Source organism: Natrix helvetica (assembly GCF_964273705.1).
Source record: "Natrix helvetica genome assembly, chromosome: 10".
Classification (NCBI taxonomy): domain Eukaryota; kingdom Metazoa; phylum Chordata; class Lepidosauria; order Squamata; family Natricidae; genus Natrix; species Natrix helvetica.
In genome coordinates, this window is record NC_138561.1 from 9,725,801 (window position 1) to 9,748,130 (window position 22,330).

General features: G+C 41.1%; 1 protein-coding gene across 1 annotated transcript in view; it reads right to left on the reverse strand.

Annotated features, from left to right (window-relative positions):
- The window catches only part of VAT1L (vesicle amine transport 1 like), a 62,326-nt gene that overhangs the window by 36,852 nt on the left and 3,144 nt on the right, over positions 1–22,330 (reverse strand). Inside the window, exons 2-3 of the mRNA XM_081963371.1 lie at positions 14,624–14,753; positions 7,511–7,726 (exon numbers count right to left, since the gene is read on the reverse strand). Of these exons, the coding sequence (XP_081819497.1) occupies positions 7,511–7,726; positions 14,624–14,753 (346 nt within the window). The remainder of the gene's footprint in view (positions 1–7,510; positions 7,727–14,623; positions 14,754–22,330) is intronic.

The window sequence follows — 22,330 nt, forward strand, 5'->3', positions numbered from 1 at the left end:
CCTTTGTAGGGAATTTATCTCCTAGCCCCGTGATGGCAAACGTATAACATGTGTGCCAGAAGTGGCACACAAAGCCATCGCTCCGGGTACCCGAACCGTTGCTTGTTGCTCTTCCGGGTTCCAGCTAGTCTTCACACATGAGGGACCAATGGAAGCTGGAAGGGGCACATATGTGCGCTTGGCGGCTGGTCTTCTGATTTCAGGCAGGCGCAGGCGCCCCGGCCACCTGTTCTTCTGGTTTCTAGCATACATGTATGCGCGAAGATGAGCTCACCAGTGCACGTGCCAGAAACCGGAAGAGCAGGCGCCCGGCATGCACGCCGGGCAGGTGCTCTTCCAGTTCCCGGCATGTATGCCCATGCGCACCCTCCTGTTTCGGCACTTGGTGCTGAAAAGGTTCACCAACACTGTCCTAGCCCATTTTCTTATGTGTTCAGAAGCTTGTTAAGTTTCCATACTTTAGCTGAGCAGCCACCTGGTAACACCTGCTGCACTTTCCTTTGTGTACGCACACTTTGGGTTTGCAGGAGGAGGAATCACTATCTTTTTTTGTTTTACTTTATGCTACTTTGGCTGCATTTTAAATATTTTAAATGTGTAAAAGGACCGGGAAGTTGCTCTTCAACCGGAATAGAGGGTTGTTTTATTCTCTTAGGGCCTTCAAACGGTGAAATTGGGAAAGATAATTATTAAGTGGACAGTCTACTATTTAATTTAAACAAACCACACTTGAAGTGGATCGGAGCATTTGCAAGGGGAACTGTGTTAGGGTGTAACCAACAAGTTGGGTAGACAATATATTGCACAAGGCATGTTATATATCTTTAAGAGAGGAGATCTACTAATTAGTAGATTACAGCATATAAATTGCAGCTGATGTTCTCTCTCTCTCTCTCTTGCCTGATGTATGATAACTGCTGTCTAACTGTTATTACTGTTGCTACTACTTACTGTGTGTAAGTTATTGGACTGTTTTTCTCTGTGTATGACTTTTTGGCTGTGTTTATGGATTTTGCTATATTCTTCAGAAAGTAAAGTTTATTTTTGTTACTTTACTATCCATTATTCAGTGTGGTTGCTTTATCTATCGCACGTTGCGTATACTTTACAGGGTTGCTCTGTTATAACCTCGACCTGGGGTTCATTGCTAGTGCTTAATCGCACTAGTACCACTAACAAACTGTCAGACTCGTTCTTGGGGGGGGGGAGGAAAGAGAGAGCTGTAGGAAAATTTCATCCGGTTTGCAGTTTTAAAGCAAAGTGCCCTGATTCAGATATTTCCTAGATGTATGGACAAAGCAGAACTACTAACTTTCCCCTTAGTAACTCCCCGGAGACCTGGCAATGCAGCATTTGGCTCAATAACCACATGTAAAAATAGGAACTCAGAGGAGGGTTTCCCACAGAGCAAAGGGCTTCCGTGTTTAAAATATTTATGGCAAGCAGAGTTTTGCATTAAACCTCCCACTTTAATATATATTTTAAAGACATCATCTGAAGAGTAAGGTGGAAATCTGACCGAATAGGCTTCTTGGTATAGAAAAATGAACATGCTTTGATTTAGGCAGTATCCTTGAATGAGGTGTACACTCAAATACCTTCCCTGTGGATGGATTTTCCAGTTTTGCTCACAGGGTGAGACACGGTTAGTACTTGGATCCAAATAACATTCCAGAAGGAAAGTTTTTCCTCTCACAAGAAGAGAGAAACTGAGTTACTGTGGGGAAAGGGAATAAATAAAAATCAGATGAACTGATTTCCCCCTTTATACTATAAAGGTAAAGATAAAGGTTCCCCTCATGCATATGTGCTAGTCATTCCTGAACCTAGGTGGTGGGGCTCACCTCCCTTTCAAACCCAAAGAGCCAGCACTGTCTGAAGACGTCTCTTGGTGAAAAATGGGGGCTTTTCGCCTTACCCCAGCCTGGGGGCCGGGGAGGACAAAACCCTTTTTTTCTTACTTACCTCTTGAAACCTTGGTGCATCTTATAGTCTGAAAAATACGGTATTTAGAGAACTGATAGGGTACCTACTTCCCACAATGATCTTAGGTGGCTTATAATAACCCATAAAAACAACATTTTGGAACAAATAAACCAGACCCTTCCCATCAGATGCCAGGTCACCCAAACTGTGGACCTCTTGACTCAGCCCCAATGCTTGGAAGAAGAGCCAAGTCTTCACAGTTTTCTGGAAAGATAAAAGGGTAATACGTTCCCCACCCCATCCTTATAAAAAAAGAATCTCAATTGCACTAACTGCACTGAGATCGAAGGGAGAGATCTTCTAATCCAGGGATGTCAAACTCAAGGCCCGTGGGCCAGATCCGGCCCATGGGATGCAAGATCTGGCCCACGATGCCAGCCTGGAAACAGTAAAGGACCAGCCCACGGTGCCTCTGCCAGTGAAAATGCAGCTCGGGGTGGGTGGAGGGGGCGTCCATTTTTGCTGGCAAAGGGCTGCAGGAAGCTGTCACAGCAGAAAATAGGGCATTTGGGGTGCCATGGCCATGCCCACCCCCCTCCCACACACACACCTGGCCCTCCAATGTCAAACACAATCCTAATGCAGCCCTCAATAAAATTGAGTTGACACCCCTGTTCTAAAATCTGTTCTAACATTTCATGAAACCTTTAGTTTCTTGGTGGCGTTGGCTTGAATTTTTTTTAGTATTGATTTGGATGGCTTTAAATCTCACTTTCCTTTGGAAAACATGTTAGAGGTTTATTGCTTTAAAATATCAATAGCTGCCTTAAAGTCTTTTGCTGTAGATTTCTTTTAAAAAAAAGAAAACACATGTTCAATATATTATTTGTTTCCAGTAACTGAATTGATGTCTTAGTTCATTCATTGAGCTGGATCCCAACTAAGATCTTCAAGACAAGTAGTTGGACCCCAACTACTTCATTCAAGGCAATGATTTTGGAGGCTTCTCTTTTCAGAGGGTGAAGCAAAGTACATGTATCCTTCACTTTTTCCCTAAAGAGTTTCTAATAGAGAAGACATAGTGGATGAAGTGAAAGGAAGAGAAGTGGGGAAACTGATTGTGTAATATTAGAGTACTTGTTATTAAGGAGAAAGCTTCGTTGGAGTTGAATGTGCATCTTGGATTACCAAAAGGTCAATGTTAATAAACTTAGAACAATAAATAAAGTTCCATGGCAAAACAAGGTAATGGGGAAAGTGGTTTACAGAGATTCCTAATAAAGAAGATACTAGAACCAGAATTGCAATCAATTCTGACAAGGAAAATGAACACAAGAATTCACAGAATGTCTATTGAGATTCTCAGCCATCCAGGTCATGGTTGTCCCAAAGGTGGGGGTTTTTTCAGGAGGCAATTGGACTTTCTGAACAAAACAATGACTTCATGAATGGCACAACATAGGATAACAAACCTATCAGGACAAGATTCAGCAGTCCATCTGCATTTAAAAGACAAAGGCAATTCTTTTGAAGACAGCAACATCCACATTTTAGACACAGAGGTCTGCTGGTTTCAAAGTGGGGTCAAAGAGGACATATATGTTAAAACCGAACAGCCCTCTCCCAATGGGGTGAGGAGAATATGCCATCATCTATCTCTAGACAACAACACAGTCCTTTCAGCAGGACTCAACATCCATTTGTACCCCTCGGGTTACTCTGAGGACACAGATAAACCTCCAAGTGGCCTCAATGACCCTCTAAAAGATTGTAAATGACCAGCTTCCTGCAAGGAATATAAATCCTTTCATTCCCCACCATCCAGTCAGAGCTGAAGAAGCTTCTCGGAAGAGAAGCGAAAACGTCTTCAAAGAAAAAAAAATCACTCCTTGCCATGTTTCTGCCCCTGAAGATCTGAGAACAAATATGGGCACACACAGAAGATGTTGCAAAGATATCTTGGAATTACAGAAATAGCTGTTGCGGTGTACTGGCGGCATCGGAGCTGGCAACAGAGTCGGAAAGTGAGAAGGTTGGGAAGGAACATGGGCCAGTTCTGAAGTCTGGGGAAGGCTCTGATGCGGGCTCTGCATCGGAGGCAGAGAGGGGCCCAGGGCCATCTGGGAGTTATGTGCTGCCTCCGGAGCCTCTGCAGTGTGACATAAGCGAGGCAGAGGAACATGGGGGGGAGGGCTGTTCCCAGTGCACACATGCGCAGAGCTACCAGAAGGCAAGAACAGCTAAGACAAAAGGGGCAACTTGGAAGTGAGGCTTGGAGATGATTGGCCCCTCCCATAAGACATAAAAGCGGAGCAAATGGACATGAGTCTTTGCAGGAAGCAACTTTGTTCATTCTGGTCGGTTTAAATTCTGAAGCTCCGTTTGACTCTGTGCTCCGTTTGGCCTTGCAAAACAAATTGGCAATTAGGTCTCTGGCAGCGTTTCAAGGGAGATAAAGGTGGGTGCTTATCAGCCTTACCCTGAAAGACTGTGGCAGAGTTCTGTCAGACTCTTCGCAGACTGGTTGTGAATCATTACGGGCTGTGAATGAACCTAATTCACATCTGGTTAAATTTAAAAAAAAAAGGATTTTGGGGACTAAGTGTGTGATTTTTACTGTTTCAGGAGCATCGGAAAAGTTAAAGCTCAGAATGAGCTGAAATGGGCAAGGTACACTAAGATTTTTAAAAGGCTTTTTTCTCTCCAATTTTTTTTTTAAAAAACACCCTGATAACTGCTTCTAGGCTATTCCTCCAATGCTTTCATGTCCAGTGAACAATTTTAAAAAATCCCCCTGCTAGGAAGCTGCATTCCTCTTGAAAGGAAAGGCCGTACCATTCACCCATCTCCTGGACAGCTTGTCTTGCAAGGCAAGTTAGCAACCAATGGAGAACTTTTCATAAATCAATTCGTCCAAGACTACAAAAGACTTCCCACCCGTTTGATATTGCAAGATATCATGCGCTCCTGGAATGTTTGGAGTACTTGAAACAATGACATGGAAATTTTCATTAATGCAAAACGAAGTCCAAGATTCTTGTGCTACAGGACCTCCATTGTTTTACTGGATGGCTCAAGAATGCTCATGACATTTGGAAATAAATGCGGTAGTTTGGCTGTCCTCCCTCCTGGTAGACATTAAAGCCTTGGAATATGTTATCCACACCAGCCTACAAATCACTCTCTTGGGGCTATGTCCAATGCCTACTCCCTTGCATTTTTTATAAACCAGCTTTATAGGCAATAATTGTTTTGGATTGGACCGCTGCAGATATTTTTCCTACATTGAGCTAGTGTGGGAGTCTCCAGACTGACCTTTTTTTTTTTTTTTGCAACTGTTTGTTATTAACTACATGATTGTATGGTGTTATTTGCAAACTAGATAAATGCTCCTGTGGAGTTCACTAACTCCTTCCAAAGTTCTCTTGAAGCCATTTTTTTTTCCCCTGGCTTCAAATGATTTGAATCCCGGGGTGAAATTCAACAGGTTCTGGCAGGTTCTCGAGAACTGGTAGCAGAAATGTTGAGTAGTTGGGAGAACCGGCAAATACCATCTGTGGCTGGCCCAAGAATGGGGTGGGAATGCGGATTTTGCAATATCCTTCCCCCAGGAGTGGGGAGGGAATGGGAATTTTGCAGTATCCTTCCCTTGACCGCCCACCAAGCCATACCCACAGAACCAGTAGTAAAAAAAAATGAATTTCACCAGTGTTTGAATGGTCTGCATTTGGGTGGTGGTTTGGGGGGAAGGAGGGGAGGAGGAGGAGGAAGAAAATATTTGAGAAAAATAAAGTTCTTTGTCTATACTAAATTACAATATCATGAGATTATAATTCCAGACAGTTATTGCAATGATTCAACATGAAAAAGGATATAGAGGTAAAGTGGGCTATTGCAATTATTTTACTCTCTTTGTTAGACAGTTTGTAACTTACATGATCAAGATTTTGGCCTAGGTAAAGCTTACATCTTTGTTTTCTCAAGCATTTTGTGACATGTCATTGAATAAAGGTGAAGGTAAAGGTTCCCTTTGCACATATGTGCTAGTCATTCCCGACTCTAGGGGGCAGTGCTCATCTCTGTTTCAAAGGCAAAGAGCGAGCACTGTCCAAAGACATCTCCGTGGTCATGTGGCCGGCATGACTAAATGCTGAAGATGGACGGAACGCTGTTACCTTCCCACCAAAGGTGGTTCCTATTTTTCTACTTGCATTTTTACATACTTTCAGACTGCTAGGTTGGCAGAAGCTGGGACAAGTAATGGGAGCTCACTCCATTATGTGGCGCTAGGGATTCGAACCGACAAAGGGCTGACCATTCTGATCTGTCTTACCTACTGAACCACCACATCCTTTTTTTAAAAAAAGAACCCTTTTACATTATTCCAAAACCTACTCAACAGAGTATCTCTACTTCTACATGGAAAGTCCATGTGTGTTCACTTTTGGAAGCTCCTGTGGCTCTGTCTCCATTTTAACTTACCCAGCTCTCAACATTCATCCCAATTTTCAGCAATAGCCACCTATTCAAAGCCAGACTTCACAAGCCAAGAATTATTCTTCCATTTCATTCTGAAAGGAAGTCATTACAGCCTTTCTTGGTCAAGGTGCCAGTTTTCTTTCAACAAGCTGGGTTTTGAAACAGCACATATGGCATTAAAGTACACAAAATCTGCTAAGCAGACTGAATTCCGGCAATTCTGCTTTGTTTTAAATCCAATCCTATTAATAGTAAAATTGAAATTTAAATGCTTGTACCTTTTCCTTCTACTTAATGACGTAAACCCCAGTGGTAGGTTTCTATTATTTTTACTACTGGTTTGCTTGCACACACGACACTTCTACGCATGCGCAGAAGTGTCCGGATGGGTGGGCGGAGCCTCCCACCACCGCTACTACCAAGTTGCCCGATCCGGGCCGAACCAGCAGCAATACACCTCTGGTAACACACACACACACACACACACACACACACACACACACACCCTTGAAGACACTTTCTTCTGGGCAGGAGATACTTTTATGTGGCTGGTGGATTTTTTGACATCTAGCCCTCTCAATTTATAATAGAATAGAATAGAATTCTTTATTAGCCAAGTGAGATTGGATGCACAAGGAATTTGTCTTTGGTACAAATGCTCTCAGGGTACACAAAAAGACAAGATACATTCATCAAGAATCGTAAGATATAACACTTAGTGATAGTCATAGGTTACTAATAAGCTATCAAATCATACTAGGAAACAAACAATATAAGTGTTAAAGATACAAGCAACATGGTTATAGTCATAAGTAAGAAGAGATAGGTACTAGGAAAGAGATAGGTGCTAGGAAGGAAGAGAAGAGTAATAGTAATACAGTCTTAGTAGATAATTTCACAGTGTTGTGGGGATTATTTGTTTAGCAGAGTGATGGCATTTGGGGGAAAAACTGTCCTTGTGTCTAGTTGTTCTGGTGTGCTGTGCCCTATAGCGTCGTTTTGAGGGTAGAACTGCACAATCTACAACAATAGCAATTATTGATACAGTACTAACAATCAAAGTTGTAATTCTTTATAGGACAGACGTGAAACGGAATCAACTTACCACTCCACCCCCAGCAGAATGAACCAGCACCGACATGCCTTCTCTCAAGTTGGCAACTTCGAAGAGCATCATATATGCCGTTACAAAGTTCATAGGAAAAGCAGCTGCTTCAGAGAAGCTCATGTCATCAGGAATTTGGTACACAAAGTCAACCGGGGTGCACACAACCTCAGCCCAGGCATTGTAGTTAGTAAAGGCCATGACTCTGTCTCCAATCTGAAATCATTGGAAAGAAACACAATCGGATTACAACTTTAGAATAGAATTAACAGAGTTGGAAGGGACCTTGCAGGTCTTCTGGTCCAATCCCCTGCTTAGGGAGGAAATCCTACACCACTTAAGAGAAATGGTTATCCAACATCTTCTTAAAAACGTCCACTGTTGGAGCATTCACAACTTCTGGAGGCAAGTTGTTCCACTGATTAATTGTTCTAACTGTCAAGAAAGTTCTCCCATTGCTTCTTGTCCTACCCTCAGGTGCTTTGGAGAACAGTTTGATTCCCTCTTCCTTGTGGCAACCCCTGAGATAACTTCTGGATAATCCACACAGAGACACCCCCCCCCCCCCAAATACAGGCTGGTTTCAGACCAGTGGCAATTATCTCTTTGTGACTGTAACATCCAGCAATCAGGCTACAACCACATACAGTGTTGGTAGATAAGAGTCACTGTGGGAATAAGAGTGATGCAAAATGTGTGAAAATATGTCAGCTATTATTATACCATACTTCTACCCCATTTTTCCCTCTGGGCAGGACTGTATTTTTCCTGAAATAGAGTGATAGATCTACCCAGTTTCTTAAATGAGACTGAGACCTTTTCCTCTTGAAACTAGAAGAGTTGTACAGAAAATAGTCTGTCCTAGGAGTCTCCAAATTCGGCAATTGTGCACTTCAATTTCCAGAATTCCTCAGTCAGCCATGTTGCCAAATTTGGAGATTCCTGGTTTATCATAAAACCCACCTAATGGTTCCCATAATATTTTGGGAAGGTAAGTTCAAAATAATCATTGGTGTATTGCTTAAACCAGTTCATAGAGCTGGCTTATTCCAACCCGAACAAAATCAGTTCTACATGCTCCAGATTTTAAATATGCTAAAAAGTGTTTAACAGTCATTGCCAATCCACCCCCTCCTTGCACTCTTAGTAGCTGTGGATTTAAATTCATGCATGAGCTGTTTCAACTACGCTGGATTGTGTTTCAGAGAACAATGTTTGATTCAGATTGCAACATGTGTATCTCTGCATTCTTCTGCCGACGGTACGTTCAACTTTATCAGTTGCTTTCGATAGTTTTTTAAAGAAGGAAACCGTTCCTTACCTTGCTCATATTTAATTATTCATGCAATGAAATGTGGGGAGAGGGAAAAGAAGACTGTTCTCACATATAAAGTAGCAAAAATCTTTTTTTTTTTTTACAACTGGATGTTATCGTTCTCCACAGCATGTTCAAGTACTCAGTGCAGTTTTATTCAGATGTCAATACAGAATTACAGCTTTAGAAGGGAGGGAAATGAAATTACACTGCAAAGCTGACTCGCCTATTGATAACAACTCAAGGCTTTTGCTACAGTTGTCTGATTCTTCACATGAGCTCATCTGAAATGAAATTATTTTGGTTGCTTAATTAACTTGGTCCATTGTACTTTTTTTTCTTCAGAGACGTGTATTATTATGACAAATGAAATAATTGCTAGTGAGCCAGCAGGAATACAGTGTTATGGCACAGTTGGGTGTCATTAATGTGATCTACAATTCCATGCTTCAAAGATTGCCTAGCTGTAGAGTAGTATAGTTCTACCCATGCTACTTTAAAAGTAAACTTACATATTTACCTTCACCTATTATTATATTAATATAATTAATTTGTCTTAATAGTTATCTTTATAACTGGCTTCGACCATCCCATTTTGAAGGTGGCTGGTACAAGATCTCACATTTCCACGCTATCTCTGCATTGGCTCTTTATCCATTTTAATATTAATTTTAATATTTTTGCTTTCATTCTTCTTCGTGTGCCATATCCGTCAACGAACATCAGCCATCATGTTGGCAATCCTATTTTGTCAACTGCTACATGGAAAAGTGCTGCTGAATTTTGTCCAAACCAATCTCTTAGGTTTTTCAATCTTTCTCTGGAGGATTAAGGGAAGGTATTTTTCCAGGTGTCGCATCACGTCCAAAATATTCTAACTTTCGCTTTTTAATGGCTTTGATGATTTCCCTTGGCTTTCCCAGGCAGCTTATGACCTCCTCATTTATTATTTTGTTAACTCAGCTTTTACGTAACAGCCGTCTATAAATCCACATTTCAAATGCATCTAGTTTCTTCAAGTGGTTTTCTGTAAAGAGACCAGCTCTCTACTGGATAGAATAGAATATTTGCTTTCATGGCGATATGTAAATTGTTTTATTTTATTATTTATGACATTTATAAACTGCCCACTATTGCTTGGTAGAGAAGATGGGCAGCATACAACTTGAATAAATAAAAACAAATATTTAAGAGAGCTTATTTCTTTACAGGTTACTCAGGATTTCAGTCTTACTGAATCACATTGCAATTTGGGATTTGCTTAGGAAGTGGAGAGTCTTGGTCTCAATTAACCTTGGGAGATAGCTATCTGGAGATAGCCAGATGCAAAATACAAAAACAGCAACAGTGACCATTGACACTGTCAATTAACTTGAACTTGATTAAGTTCAAGAGCTTTGTTCAAGAAAAATGCACTTGATAAAGTTTGGACCTTGAACTTTAACTTCCAACATCTCTATATTCATTTAAAAAGATGGAATTGTAATCCAACAACATCTGGATAAGCTGGGGATCTTCATTGCTATTATAAATGTTGACTAAATAATGGAGCACCAAAGCATGATTAAAATGGGCAAATAAAACAGCTGAGTGCTGTAGGATGAATTAAGATAATCAACTATCATAATGTGATTTTTTTTTAAGGCAGACCACAAGCTAGGCTGACTTGAATCTATCTGTACATTTTTTTATAATATCAAATATTATTTTCATAAACTAGCAATACTGGGAACTGAAATAGTCCCCACCATATGCAAATCCTATCTTCTGTTTTTAACGAAGAGAGACCTATTAAATGTTAAAGGCTGTTAAATGCTCAATCACTGATTATATCTTCCATCATAGATCGTCTCAAATTCTATTAGCTCTGCCTGTCTTTCAGGTGACGACCTTTCAAAATGAGAAAATGAAACAGCAAGCATCTCTCCCCTTTTATCTCCCACATATTCATTTATTTTGAAATTGTGCTTTTTGATCTTGATCAAATTCTACTGCCGTCTTTTAGAGCCCAACTTGTCTTCACTCAAAGGCTGTGGGGATGTGGATTGAGAGGTTTGTAGCGCGGAAACATTTATGGCATCTTGCGTGGTGCCACATTTCAACTGCCTTGGGATGCAGAAAAGATTACAAACTTGTAAAATTTGCTGATAGCTTTAAAATGCAACTGAAGCAGGATGACATGTCGATTTGTCTACCTCTTCTTCTACCCCATCAGCAAAAGGTAGATTTTTTTATGTGAAACAAAATGGTTTGCCTGCTTTCTTTCATTATTAACAAATAAAAAATGATACAGTATTGGCATACAATGGATGAAAGCTAAGTTGAATATCTCAATTACAGTCCTATTCCAAAGAAGTGGGAACAAACTCATTCAACTGGATTTGGAGTGAAGTTTCTTGCAACCATAACTGGAAATTCATTTGTGCCTTTGGTTGAATGGATATACTGTACTAGTTGTTTACCCAATACATTAAAGTCTATTTGGCTTAAGAAGAATGAACTTCAGCTGTTTGGGTTTAACTACAGTTGACCGAGTTTACAAAACATGCTAAGTGTCTATGGAGATTCTCAATCATCCAGGTCATGGTTGTCCCAAAGATGTTTTTTTCAAAAGGCAACTGGACTTTTTTGGTGCGTCTTGCTTGAAAATGTTTCATTTCTCACCCAAGAAACTTCTTCAGTTCTGGATTGAACTGAAGAAACTTCTCGGATGAAAAGCAAAATGTTTTTAAAGAAAAAAAAACCAACAAGATAAAGAATCTTGGAAATGCACCTTTGGAACAAAACAGCTAAGCCACAAACAAGCAAATTTCATTGAGCTTTTTCTACAAGCCCAAACTTTGGTGTCTAGTGGCACATGGGAAATTTTGAGAGTATGGGATGGATGCAGGCATTGAATGACAGCTGAGCTGGAAGGCTATTCCATTCACAGATTGGCTGGTTATGTTTACTGATTATAGTCCCAGACCAATAAAACACAAATATACTGTAAAATGTAAGACTATATATGGTAAGCCAACCTTGAAACAATAAATAATAAAAAGAGGGCAGCATTCAAATTCTACAATCCACAGCTATTGCTGAAACGTTGGCAATATTTTAAAGGGTTGCTTGCTTTTAATTTTTTTAGGAGGAAGTCTGCAGCCTCTTGCTCAGTAAGACAAGTAAAATTTATTCGTGCCAAATACTAAGGGTGATATAGTAGACAGTTTAACAATTCATAAGTTACTGTCTTGACTGCAGTCTGCACAAAGGGAAATGCAGTTATCTTCTGATTGTCTGAATAGCCCCGGGTTATTTCTCATTGTATTTTCGAAGAAAAACAGATTTAGAGCCCAAAAGAAATGATTGCTTTTCCTTTTCAGATGAAATCTCAAACTCAGATTGCCATGAATGTTACTTGAGACTAGCTCAAAAGACCAAAGGCCTTAACAATGAAATCTCTAGTGAGTCAAGAATGAAGAAAATAAGGGCAATAAGTACACATATATTAAATAGATGAACTTTACTATGATACATCACTACATTCGGGGTTTTATATATAAGGCTCTTAGAAGCAGGGATGGCTGTGGATGCTCTTGTGCGGAGAGCAGCTGGAACTATTGAAGCTGATGACTATGTGGAAGCAAGCAAGGACCCTTGCTTAATGTGAATCCCTCAAATTCCAGATGTGGCATTTCCTTCTAATCCCGTTGGGCATCAGCCTGCGTGGGGTCCATTGATCCCGTCATCACCTCCCTAAGCAGGCATCTACTTGAGGTGCCCTTGGAAGAAGAGGGAGCAAGGCTAACTTGGCCAGTCACCTAGAATATCTTGCATGAACCCAGTGAATGTCATTGTCCACTGTCCTGGGAATCCTTTCCAGTCATCTCCCTTCAGCGCCAAAGAGGATCCGGCCAACATTGCTGACAAGCTGCAACACTGGCCAGGTTACGTCAGCTGATCCTCTGCAGGGTTTACAACAATGGAGGTGGACTTTTACTCTTCTGGGTCACAGGCAAGCCAACTCCCTCCTTCTCTTCTTCCTCCCCACAGTTTTCCACCTAGTTTGCTCTTGCCTCCCTAGTTACCATCCCACATCTTCTGAAATAAGATGGGAGTGGTAAGTTCTTGTCAGATGACACCCGTATATTGCACTCTTCCTTTAAGCATCTTTTTTTAAAATAAAATATGACTTGGTAGGTTATAAATTTGAGAACCACCTTTGCAGTATCTTAGTGTTGTGGCCTGCCGGCGGTCAGCAAAGCTGGACAGTGAGGAGGTTGGGGAGGAACATGGGCCAGTCCTGCAGACTGAGGAAAACTCAGACGAGGGCTCTGCATCAGAGGCAGAGAGGGAGCTAGACAGCAGCGAGGCAGAGGAACAGCTGGAGCCTGTTCCTACTGTGTGCATGCACAGAGCTGCTAGACGACAAGAACATCTAAGAAAGCAGAGTCGACTTAAGAGTAAAGCCACACCTTGGAGGTGATTGGCCTCTCCCATAGGAAACAAAAGAGGAGTGAATGGGGAGTGGGTTTTGCAGGAAACAATTCATTCATTTGTTTGTGACTATAACAGACTGTGCCAAGTTTTGCTTTGCCCTGTGTTTGGACACTAGCAATCTGGCAGCGCTCCAAACGAGATAAGGTGCGTGTGGATAAACATTCCTCTGAAAGACTCTTTGCTAAAGCCTTGCTAGCTTTGAATGAAAGGAATTCACAGTCATGTAAATAAAAGAGGTTTGTCAGGACCAAGACTTTGCTTCTTGCTTTCTAAGGAAGCTTGAGTCGGAACACTTAAGTCTTCACGTTTCACACAGAGAACTTCACCCTATTTGATTTTCCTTTTCATCTTACTCAGTTTGCCCTCAAGGAGTATATATTCTATTAGGACCAAGCATAACTATTGTCATTAAGGGATGATGATGATGATGATAATAATAATAATGATAATAATGATGATGATGGTTTGTTTGTTTTTGCAGTACTGCACATCTTCTCCCATGCAGGAAATGTTGTTTTGGCTACATCACCAATAGCGTTCCTAATGTGAATTTTGTTTTTTTCAAGAGAGAATTATGTTATGATGCCGGCCTTTTAAAACTGCTTTTATACCACTGCAGCTGCGCATTTGCTCTATTTGTATTTATATATATTTATATAGCTGCTATATTTAGACGTATTTCTAAGCCAGCCATTTTAAAATCAGTTTCCCGGTAGATATAGAACACAAATTAGAATGGGGATATGTAATTCTAATCCCAAAGCAAACAAAACATTTTAGGGTTCAACCTGAGCTATGAACAAGTCCATTTAATCATCAAATGCTCTACCACCATTTGAAATCCTGGTTAATTGGTTTATTCCATTTTGGAGATTCCACTATATCAAGATTCACAATACTTTAGAATTGTACTGATTCACAATACGTTAGAATTCAACACTGGAAAGACACTGTAGCATGCCAGGATGTTTAAATGACAGTCTGTACATAACCCAAAGCAGCAATAGGTAAGTACACACATCACATAATAAAACCCAAACAGACCATGTTATTGTTTATCACAGTGGTTCTTAAACTTTTCTTCACCACAAACCCTTCTTTAAATACTTTTTGTGGCCATGAACCATGGCCAAAGATCCACAAGACCTAACTCGATTCAAATCATGACATTTCTTCAAGCCTTTATGGAATCCCCCCCCCCCTTAGATGACATTGTGCCCCTCCCCTCAATGGGGTCCGTGGAGCACAGGTTGAGAACCACTGCTTTATCATGGCTTATGGGTACCTTGTTTTGTTCTCAAGCACTATCATATTACCTCATAGCCTTTCACATTTTCACCCAGAGCTTCTACAATTCCAGAGCATTCAAATCCAGGTATAAGTGGTGTTTTAGGTGGATTATCAATGTTCCCCTGGCGAACCATCAGATCAATAAAATTTAAGCCACTGTAAAGGGAAACAAAATGAGAAAGGAAGATATGAAGGCCTGCATTCCAAGGTAGCTGATAAACACAACCTATCACGCCATTCACAACCATATTTTAGTGACCAAAACTCAAAAGGCTCTTTATACGAGATTTCTCCCCCCCCCCCCGCTCCCCCAAGCTGAATTCATTGTTCCATCTTTTGGGATATTCCTAGGAAAAACTCAAGTTACATAGCTTCCTTCTCTTTGTTTTCTCTTTGTCTTCTCTCAATTCTCTTTGTAAGGCAAGATGGTTAAAAATAGGCACTTCTTTACACATTGTCCTTTTGTTGATTAATGTTACCCCACCCCTCCCCACAAAAAACCCCAGCATGTTATCTTTGAAGTTTCAAGAACTTAATCTCAAAGCAACAGCAACAATAGATTGAGTGGTGTCTCATTCAATGTACATGACTTTCTAGCAGTTTTTCCAAAGGAACCAGTCCACAGCGTGAAGAGAGGACAGGTTTTAATTTTCTATATCTTCAAAATCTTCTGCAGCTAAAAATTCCTTTGTTTATGCTGCTTTGGAAAATAATATTCAAATATTAGGACTTCGCAAAAATGAACCCGTTCAGTTTACAACTGAGTAGAAACTGACAATATAGGGTGAGGAGATTGCAAATGGTTTGATTTTTAAGGAAGCTATTATGCTATTCCATATTAATGTAGCATGCAATTTAAAAAAATAAAACATAACGTTCATTTCCCACAAATACTGGTAACTTTTGATTGGTCCAATATCTTTCATAAAGGTGATGTCAGCTCATCCATGAGCTCCAGACTATTAATCAAATTGGTTATCATGAGCGTATTACGAGTAATAATAATAATAATAATAATAATAATAATAATAATAATAATAATAATAATAATAATAATAATAAATATTTATTTCTTAGCCGCACCCTCTCCCGAAGGACTCGGGGCGGCGTACAACAAAACATAGGAAATAAATATATCGACATATATATAACAAAACATATACCAAGACATATACACGACATATACAAGGAGGAGGTGAAGTGATAGATAAAAACAAGTAAAAACACAATGTTTAAAAACGCCTAAATAAATTGAATGCAATTAAAATACCCCAAATAAAAAAACCCGTCAGGAGCGATATAGTTGGATCAAAGTTGAGCCAGGCCAGCAACTTGAAAAAGGTGGGTCTTGAGCTTTACACGAAAGGAGCGGAGGTCAGAGGTATTCCTAATATCCGGAGGGAGGTCATTCCACAGGGCTGGGCCCGCCACAGAGAAGGCTCTACTCCTAGGCGCCGCCCCTCGACACTGTCTGGTGGACGGCACCTGGAGGAGGCCCTCTCTGTGCGAGCGGATTGGTCGCAGGGATGTATGGGGCAGAATACGATCCCGCAAGTAACTAGGTCCTGAGCCATGGAGCGCTTTAAAGATTGTTATCAAAACCTTGAAACGCACCCGATAGACCACAGGAAGCCAGTGCAGCTCGCGCAGGGACGGTGTCACATGGGAGTACCTAGTACTCCCCATAATTACCCGCGCGGCTGCGTTCTGGACCAACTGTAGCCTCCGGGTGCATTTCAAGGGAAGCCCCATGTAGAGAGCGTTACAGTAGTCCAAGCGAGACGTCACCAGCGCATGAGTGACTGTGCGTAAGGCGTCCCGGTCCAGTAGGGGGCGCAATTGGCGCACCAGGCGAACCTGGTGGAACGTCCCCCTTGCCACGGCTGTCACATGGTCATCCATGGACAGCCGGGCATCCAGGAGGACGCCCAAATTGCACGCCCGCTCCACGGGGGCAAATTGAATGCCCCCGATGGCCAATGATGGAATTAATTGGCTGAACCGGGGAGCCGGTACCCACAGCCACTCCGTCTTGGAGGGGTTGAGTTTGAGTCGGTTGTCATCCATTCAGATCCGTACGGCTTCCACACACCGGGACATCACTTCGATGGCCTCGTTGGGGTGGTTCGGGGTGGAAAGTTGAGTAGTTCTCAACTTATAAGCATTCATTTAGTAACCATTCAAAGTTAACAATGATACTGAAAAAAATGACTTATGACAAGTTTTCCATGACCATTGCAGATCCCTACAGTCACATGATCAAATTTTAGGGCAACTGGCATGTACTTATGAAGGTTCAGGATCCTGAGATCATATGATCACTACTTGTAAACTTTCCAGATGGTTTCCAACAAGCAAAGTCCATGGGGGGATCAAGATTCGCTTAACGACTATATGAGCCACTTAACAACTGCGACCATTTGCCTTAATAACTCTGCCCAAAATGGTAAAATGGGCTGTAACTCACTGAACTGTCTTACTTAGCAATTGAGTTTTGTGGTCATAAACTGAGGACTATCAAACTTCCTTGTCACACCAGTTTCCCTGGATTTCTGTAATATACAGTCCACATAACAATGATGGCAACCTTCAAAACCTGTGTGGAATGTTGGACAAAGATATCTGAATAACCCAGTTTAGTCCTTGAGATTTTCAATTCCCACTAAATAGGTAAATGTTCCCCTCACACACAGATAGTCGTTCCCGACTCTAGGGGGTAGTGCTCATCTCCGTTTCAAAGCCGAAGAGCCAGCGCTATCTGAAGACATCTCCGTGCTCATGTGGCCGGCATGACTAAGTGCTGAAGGCGCACGGAATGCTGTTACCTTCCCATCAATAAAGTGGCTCCTATTTTTCTACTTGCATTTTTACATGCTTTCGAACTGCTAGATTGGCAGAAGCTGGGACAAGTAATGGGAGCTCACTTCGTTACGTGGCACTAAGGATTCGAACCACCGAACTGCCGACCTTTCTGATCGACAAGCTCAGTGTCTTAGCCACTGAATCACCGCGTCCTATTAACCCTAAACATGTTAGTGGAAATAAGACAATGGTTATCCCCAGTGTTGGAAAAAAAAATTTTTTTCCTAGAGCTAAGCTGTTCGTGTTTTGCTTTATTGAAAGACAAAAATATTATTCTTTGGGTACTTAAGCCTCATCTGCTGAAAAGGGCTTCAAACTGGTGAACGCTGCCTCGTTCTGTTTTGTTGATGTGCTTTTTAAAGATTTCCTACATTCCAGTTAGACTCCTTTTCTCTTTCTCTGCGCTCCTACTCCTTCTGAGTTAACATTTTTAGCAGAAAGAAAAAAAAATACTCTTAATGGCTAACTCCAATATATAAAAACCCTGAGATGGTGAAATAGAGAACTCTTGACATATTATTGAATTAGACGTGCATTACAGTAAAAAGGAGAAGAATGATACTCTTCTCTAACCCATGCTCATTGCTTCCCCCCACCCACCCAAACATAAGCCTTTGGTAAACAGTAATACGATGCTTAGTGTTGCAGAATATATTTTATAAGGAACAGCAGTGGAATATGAAGGACTGCGTAAAGCAGGGGTGTCCAAACTTGGGAACTTTAAGACTTGTGGACTTCAACTCCCAGAATTGAGGCAGGCTGGGGAATTCTGGGAGTTGAAGTCCACAAGTCTTAAAGTTCCCAAGTTTGGACACCCCTGGCGTAAAGCAAAGCAAGCCCACTGGTGCAGCAATGGAATGGTGCCATAATATAGATGCTAGACAATGACAGGCATTTCTAATGCGGAATGAAATGTAATACCATCCAAGATCAGATTGCATTCACCTTCAACCCCAAGGGTAGGCAAACTATACATTCCAAGTGTTTTGGACTACAGTGTCCATAATCCAGGATCGTGGACTGATTATACGCCACCAGGTTAGCATCCGTTCTTGTGATTGTACATAGGTTGACTTTCTCCAAGAGGATCTTGCCCCATCCTGGTCCTTCAACTCTTTCAATGACACACTTATTGCCCAATTACTAGAATCAAGTGCATTGATCTTGCTGTTGGCTGCCCTCTTATTATTATTCTTTCCACTTTTCTCAACATTGTAGACTTCTCGAGAGAGCTTGGCTCTTTGCAAAATGCGTTAAATGTCAGGCCTGCAGACATCTTTTCCTTTGGATCGCTGGCCTGCGACCCTTTTTTATTATTCTACTGTGCAATTTCTATTGTGGGAAAATTGGAGGGGGGATTGTAGGAGTGAGATGCGTTGTAGCCATAACAAAATTCTTTCTAGAAAGTCAAGGTCATCCTTTGTCTTTGCACCTCTGGACCTGACCGGAACTGGATAGGTGGAACTGCTAGCATGGCAGTGGGAGAGGTTGGACCATGGGATGGACTTGTGGGTGTGGGGGCAAGATCTTGAACTTTCAACTAGGTGGGGAAAACCGGGAAGCTTTCAGATTCGGGTTACTCCAGATGTGCCATCATGGCCCTCTTAATAAATTGGAACCTTGAGCAATACTTTGCCTCAGACTCTGATTTAATTTTGGATGCTATTTGGAACCCTGACATGAAATACATGGTTTGAGCTGATTCTTCACACTTTGAAAATTCTAGAATTCTAGGGATTCAGTAAAACTAGGCAGATTTCAAATAAGCCACAAAATCCAATGTATGCCTGGTCTTCACAATACAACTAATTGTTCCCCCCAAGCAGATGCCTTAATGTTTCTTTCAAGGTTAAGGTCTTTTAAAATAAGCACGGCAGCATTTCACCTTGATTTTTTTTTCCTTCCGATAAAAAAGCCAGGGCTTTTGTGTAACAGGAGCTAGACTTGGATGGAAGAAATGTGATTTTTCTGACCTAGTGGCACTGGGTTTCCATTTCTTGAACTTGGTTGGAAAATGCTTTGCAAGTGATGCTTTCCTCGTGCCAAATCTTCACTGAAACGCTTCCTACCTTTCTACTGCCAGAGCATCAATATTCAGTCATCCATGAGTGCTTCTCGGCTGGAATTTCATTTCAGCATGGATGCCAATGCAAGGTGACAGTACGAAGTTATATTTGCTATCAGGACACGGTAATGATGTCAGGAGCTGTGGCTCCAAATTCTGTCTGTGGACATCTGATGCATGTGGGCATTTCACGCATGGATGGGCTATATGGGAAATTCCATTTTCAAACGTGTGAAATGTTTTAAATAATAGATTAGTCTTTCTCAGCCATACCAACTACTGTCTTACCCTTGGATTGAAAAGGGTGTTTGGACTGAGTATCAGAGATGTTCAAATCTCTGGTGGATTCCCCAGTTTAAGCTCCAGAGGTGTTTTTTTTTTTTAAGCTTTTGAAGCTCTGCCTTGAGAGGACATTTTGAATCACTTCTCTGCATGTTGTTTTGAAAAATCTGTGGCTTCATAAAGAGCTGAGTCTTCTCCAATTCCTGCTCACTTTACTAACGTATCCTTTAAAACATAGGTAAAGGTTCCCCTCGCACATAGGTGCTAGTCGTTCCCGACTCTAGGGGCCGGTGCTCATCTCTATTTCAAAGCTGAACAGCCAGTGCTGTCCAAAGGTGTCTCCGTGGTCATGTGGCCGACATGACTAAATGCCGAAGGTGCACAGAACGCTGTTACCTTCCCACCAAAGGTGGTTCCTATTTTTCTACTTGCATTTTACGTACTTTCGAACTGCTAGGTTGGCAGAAGCCAGGACAAATAACGGGAGCTCACTCCCGCTAGGGATTCGAACCACTGAACTGCTGACCTTCTGATCAACAAGTTCAGCATCTTAGCCACTGAGCCAATGTAAATGGGACTCAATGTAAATGACGGTTGCCTCCTGCCAAAACTGCATGTCTAGGTAGTCCCCATGAGTTGGGTTGAGCCGAGTTGGACATGAACAGATTACGGAAAACATTGCACTTTCAAGTAGATGGCAACAACTTCTATTCTGTTCCTGTTTTTCCACTTGTATTTTTACATGCTTTCGAACTGCTAGGTTGGCAGAAGCTGGGGCAAGTAGCGGGCGCTCACTCCGTTAAGCAGTGCTAGGGATTTGAACGGCCGACCTTTCTCATTGACAAGCTCAGCATCTTAGCCACTGAGTCACCATGTCCCTATACATAGCCTCTTAATAAACCTGTGATTTACCAAAATGTTTTTAAGCAGGGGCCAAATTGATTAAGCTTTCTAGGACTCAGCCTTACCTCTGGAGGTCATTTCCCTAAAATCTGGTAGAATGAATTAACTTTTTGAGTTGTCCTTTGAAACATGCACCTAACTGAAACTATCGTGTACGTATTGTATGTTTGCTACAGATCAAAGAGGTATTACAGCCTATTAATAGCTCATTGGCCAACAATTCCTATGTCTCTGTTTTGGATTTCTAGGATAGACGCACATACGTCATGGGAAGAACATATAGGAGGTGGCACATGTGCACATCCAAGAACATAGGAGAAACACAAAAAGACACTGTGAAACTCTTGGTCAAGGTTCAAAAATAATGTGGAACCCCAAAAGGATATCCATGAAGATGGATACACTCCACATTCACAGCATGCTGATTAATTGTTAAAAATCTGGAGGTTGAAAGAAAAAATGGAACACGCCTGAAATAGGCAAAATTAGTTGGATTCTTGAACTGAAACTCTCTGCAGTACATTTTTTGTGATGGTCAACACTTATTTCCATCCATTTGGGAAACATGCCCTTTTAATCACTTAATCACATACTACATGAAAACATGCAGCCTTATTTCACCATTATTGCATAAATATCAAGGACGCACAGGATAATTGTATATTTCTCTGCGACTTGCAAAACCCAAACCTGCTACAACACAATGTTGGCAACAGTGCTCAAAATCCCTCAAATAATGACCTGGGTTTCAAACTAGCCTTAATGAGTATTTAAATTGTTACTTAAGAGTACTTTGAATTATTATACATTTAGTGATATATTAATTTTTTATGTATTTGTCTAATGTTTTTACTCCTCCCTATAGTTTGTAGATTTTTGTGTGTATGTATTATATGGGTGCGTGTTGTATGTGTGTGCACCTTTGTAAAGATAGATAGATAGAGATATATATGTATGTATGTATGTATATATGTATATATGTATATATGTATATGTATGTGTATGTGTATGTGTATGTATATGTATATGTATGTATGTATATCTGTATGTATATCTGTGTGTGTATCTATATATATACACACACACACTTTTAATATATATATATAATGTTTTTTTCATTCTATGTAATTTTTATTTTTATTTTTTTTAAAATAACTTCCGTATCCCACTTTCCTTATGCTAGTCTAAGGTAAAAGTAAAGGTTGCCCTCGCACATATATGCTAGTTGTTCCTGACTCTAGGGGGCAGTGCTCATCTCCATTTCAAAGCCGAAGAGCCAGCGCTGCCCTAAGACGTCTCCGTGGTCATGTCACCGGCATGATTAAATGGCACACAGAACACTATTACCTTCCCACCAAGGTGGTCCCTATTTTTTCTACTTGCATTTTTTGCATTTTTACATGTTTTTGAACTGCTAGTTCAAAAGCAGAAGGTTGGCAGAAGCTGGGACAAGTAACGGGAGCTGTTATGCGGTGCTAGGGATTAGAACCACCAAACTGCCAACCTTCTGATCGACAAGTTCAGCATCTTAGCCAATGATAATAAAGATTTGACCAATAGAGCAAACTCCCATCCTTCTACGTCTTCATTAGGAAAAGGCAGTTTTAATCTGGAGCAGGAA